This window comes from Nanorana parkeri, unplaced genomic scaffold (assembly GCF_000935625.1).
Source record: "Nanorana parkeri isolate BGI_ZX_2015 unplaced genomic scaffold, ASM93562v1 scaffold3449, whole genome shotgun sequence".
NCBI lineage: Eukaryota > Metazoa > Chordata > Amphibia > Anura > Dicroglossidae > Nanorana > Nanorana parkeri.
Window position 1 is genome coordinate 11,526 of NW_017309717.1, and position 2,720 is coordinate 14,245.

At 53.7% G+C, this 2,720-nt stretch overlaps 1 protein-coding gene across 1 annotated transcript in view; it reads left to right on the forward strand.

Annotated features, from left to right (window-relative positions):
- Positions 1-203: 203 nt before the first annotated feature.
- The window catches only part of LOC108803156 (lysyl oxidase homolog 3-like), a gene marked incomplete at its 3' end in the record, with an annotated part of 35,083 nt that continues 32,566 nt past the window's right edge, over positions 204-2,720 (forward strand). The window contains exons 1-3 of the mRNA XM_018574993.1: positions 204-246; positions 369-474; positions 1,761-2,053. Coding sequence (XP_018430495.1) covers positions 204-246; positions 369-474; positions 1,761-2,053 — 442 coding nt within the window. The remainder of the gene's footprint in view (positions 247-368; positions 475-1,760; positions 2,054-2,720) is intronic.

Here is a 2,720-nt window from a genome sequence, read left to right on the forward strand (position 1 = left end):
AGCAGGGGCCCGGCCAGACAGCCATAGCAGGGGCCCGGCCAGACAGCCATAGCAGGGGCCCGGCCAGACAGTCATAGCAGGGGCCCGGCCAGACAGCCATAGAAGGGCCCCGTCAGACGCAGGAGGATGTCCTTGTCCTGAGCTCTTTTGATGAACAGGTTACCCAGTATAACAAACTTACATATAACCCGACACCAGTCACCATGACGACACGTCCTCCATCTTTCCTGCCCGAGTTTCATCCATGTGCGGGGGGGAGGGGGTCCTCTTCTCCCTCAATACTTTATCCATGTGTCCTCCCTGACCTCTGCTCCCTATCCATGTGTCCTCCCTGTACCTGACCCCTGTGGTCTCTGTCCATGTTATAGTCCATGCGTGTCCCCTGGGGGCCCTGACCACCATTGAGGAGCGTGTCGTTGGTCCTGTGGAGTCCTGGCAGCTCCTGTCTCTGACCCGGAATCCTCTGTCTTCTGAGTGACGACTCTTCCTGAATTCCTGACATTCCTTCCGCTGGGTCTCAGCCCGGAGGACACATTACCTTCTGTCTGACTGGCTGCAACATGAAGCTGCACACAGAACATACATGTACAATACATACAGCAGAGGGGGGACACGGGCTGATAACACGCTAGTCTGGAAACTTGGCTCATACATGTGATCTGCACACCAACCACGCAGACAGACATTCTCCTCCAGAGACACGCCCTGTCCTGTTCATATCTCTGCTGTGGTCCTCCTTCCCTCACCTCTTCCTGTCCTCCTTCCCTCACCACTTCCTGTCCTCCTTCCCTCACCTCTTCTTGTCCTCCTTCCCTCACCACTTCCTGTCCTCCTTCCCTCACCTCTTCCTGTCCTCCTTCCCTCACCTCTTCCTGTCCTCCTTCCCTCATCACTTCCTGTCCTTCCCTCACCTCTTCCTGTCCTCCTTCCCTCACCACTTCCTGTCCTCCTTCCCTCACCTCTTCTTGTCCTCCTTCCCTCACCTCTTCCTGTCCTCCTTCCCTCATCACTTCCTGTCCTCCTTCCCTCACCTCTTCCTGTCCTCCTTCCCTCACCTCTTCCTGTCCTCCTTCCCTCATCACTTCCTGTCCTCCTTCCCTCACCTCTTCCTGTCCTCCTTCCCTCACCTCTTCCTGTCCTCCTTCCCTCACCTCTTCCTGTCCTCCTTCCCTCACCTCTTCCTGTCCTCCTTCCCTCACCTCTTCCTGTCCTCCTTCCCTCACCACTTCCTGTCCTCCTTCCCTCACCTCTTCCTGTCCTCCTTCCCTCACCTCTTCCTGTCCTCCTTCCCTCACCTCTTCCTGTCCTCCTTCCCTCACCTCTTCCTGTCCTCCTTCCCTCACCTCTTCCTGTCCTCCTTCCCTCACCTCTTCCTGTCCTCCTTCCCTCACCTCTTCCTGTCCTCCTTCCCTCACCTCTTCCTGTCCTCCTTCCCTCACCTCTTCCTGTCCTCCTTCCCTCACCTCTTCCTGTCCTCCTTCCCTCACCTCTTCCTGTCCTCCTTCCCTCACCTCTTCCTGTCCTCCTTCCCTCACCTCTTCCTGTCCTCCTTCCCTCACCTCTTCCTGTCCTCCTTCCCTCACCTCTTCCTGTCCTCCTTCCCTCACCTCTTCCTGTCCTCGTACACAGGTAGGTTGTCTTCTCCCCGATGTCTCCTCATAGTTGGTATGGTGGGTCTATGATGGAGGCTCCTCGGCCTCAGTCATGGTTCTCGGGCTGCGGGGGGCCTCACCTCTGACATGTCCTGTCTGTGTCCGCAGTTCCTGGATCATGTATGACCTCTCCGCCTCTCTATGGGTGCTCTGTACATTATCAGCAATAGTCCCGGGCTGGACACAACAGACCACGCCCCCCACCTCCGGCCTGAAGTTCCGGTTGGCCGGCTTTCCCCGGAAGCACAATGAAGGGCGGATCGAGGTCTTCTACAGCCAGGAATGGGGTACGATCTGCGACGACGACTTCACCATGGAGAATGCGCACATCCTCTGCCGCCATCTTGGATTTACAGAAGCCACGGGATGGACGCACAGCGCCAAGTATGGGAAAGGAATAGGTGAGATCCCTTCACCACGCCAACACACGCGTGTCCCTGATCACCAGGATAACATCCCTCCTACACATAACCCCCGCTGTATGTAACATTACATGACAAGGGACAGCACTCTCTTATACACACACACACGCCATTCTTCTACATATCACATGACCGTGTTCTCTTCTACATATCACATGACCGTGTTCTCTTCTACATATCACATGACCGTGTTCTCTTCTACATATCACATGACCGTGTTCTCTTCTACATATCACATGACCGTGTTCTCTTCTACATATCACATGGCGGTGTTCTCTCCTACATATCACATGACGGTGTTCTCTCCTACATATCACATGACCGTGTTCTCTGCTACATATCACATGAACGTGTTCTCTCCTACATATCACATGACGGTGTTCTCTCCTACATATCACATGACCGTGTTCTCTGCTACATATCACATGACTGTGTTCTCTTCTACATATCACATGACTGTGTTCTCTTCTACATATCACATGACCGTGTTCTCTGCTACATATCACATGAACGTGTTCTCTCCTACATATCACATGACGGTGTTCTCTCCTACATATCACATGACCGTGTTCTCTGCTACATATCACATGACTGTGTTCTCTTCTACATATCACATGACTGTGTTCTCTTCTACATATCACATGAC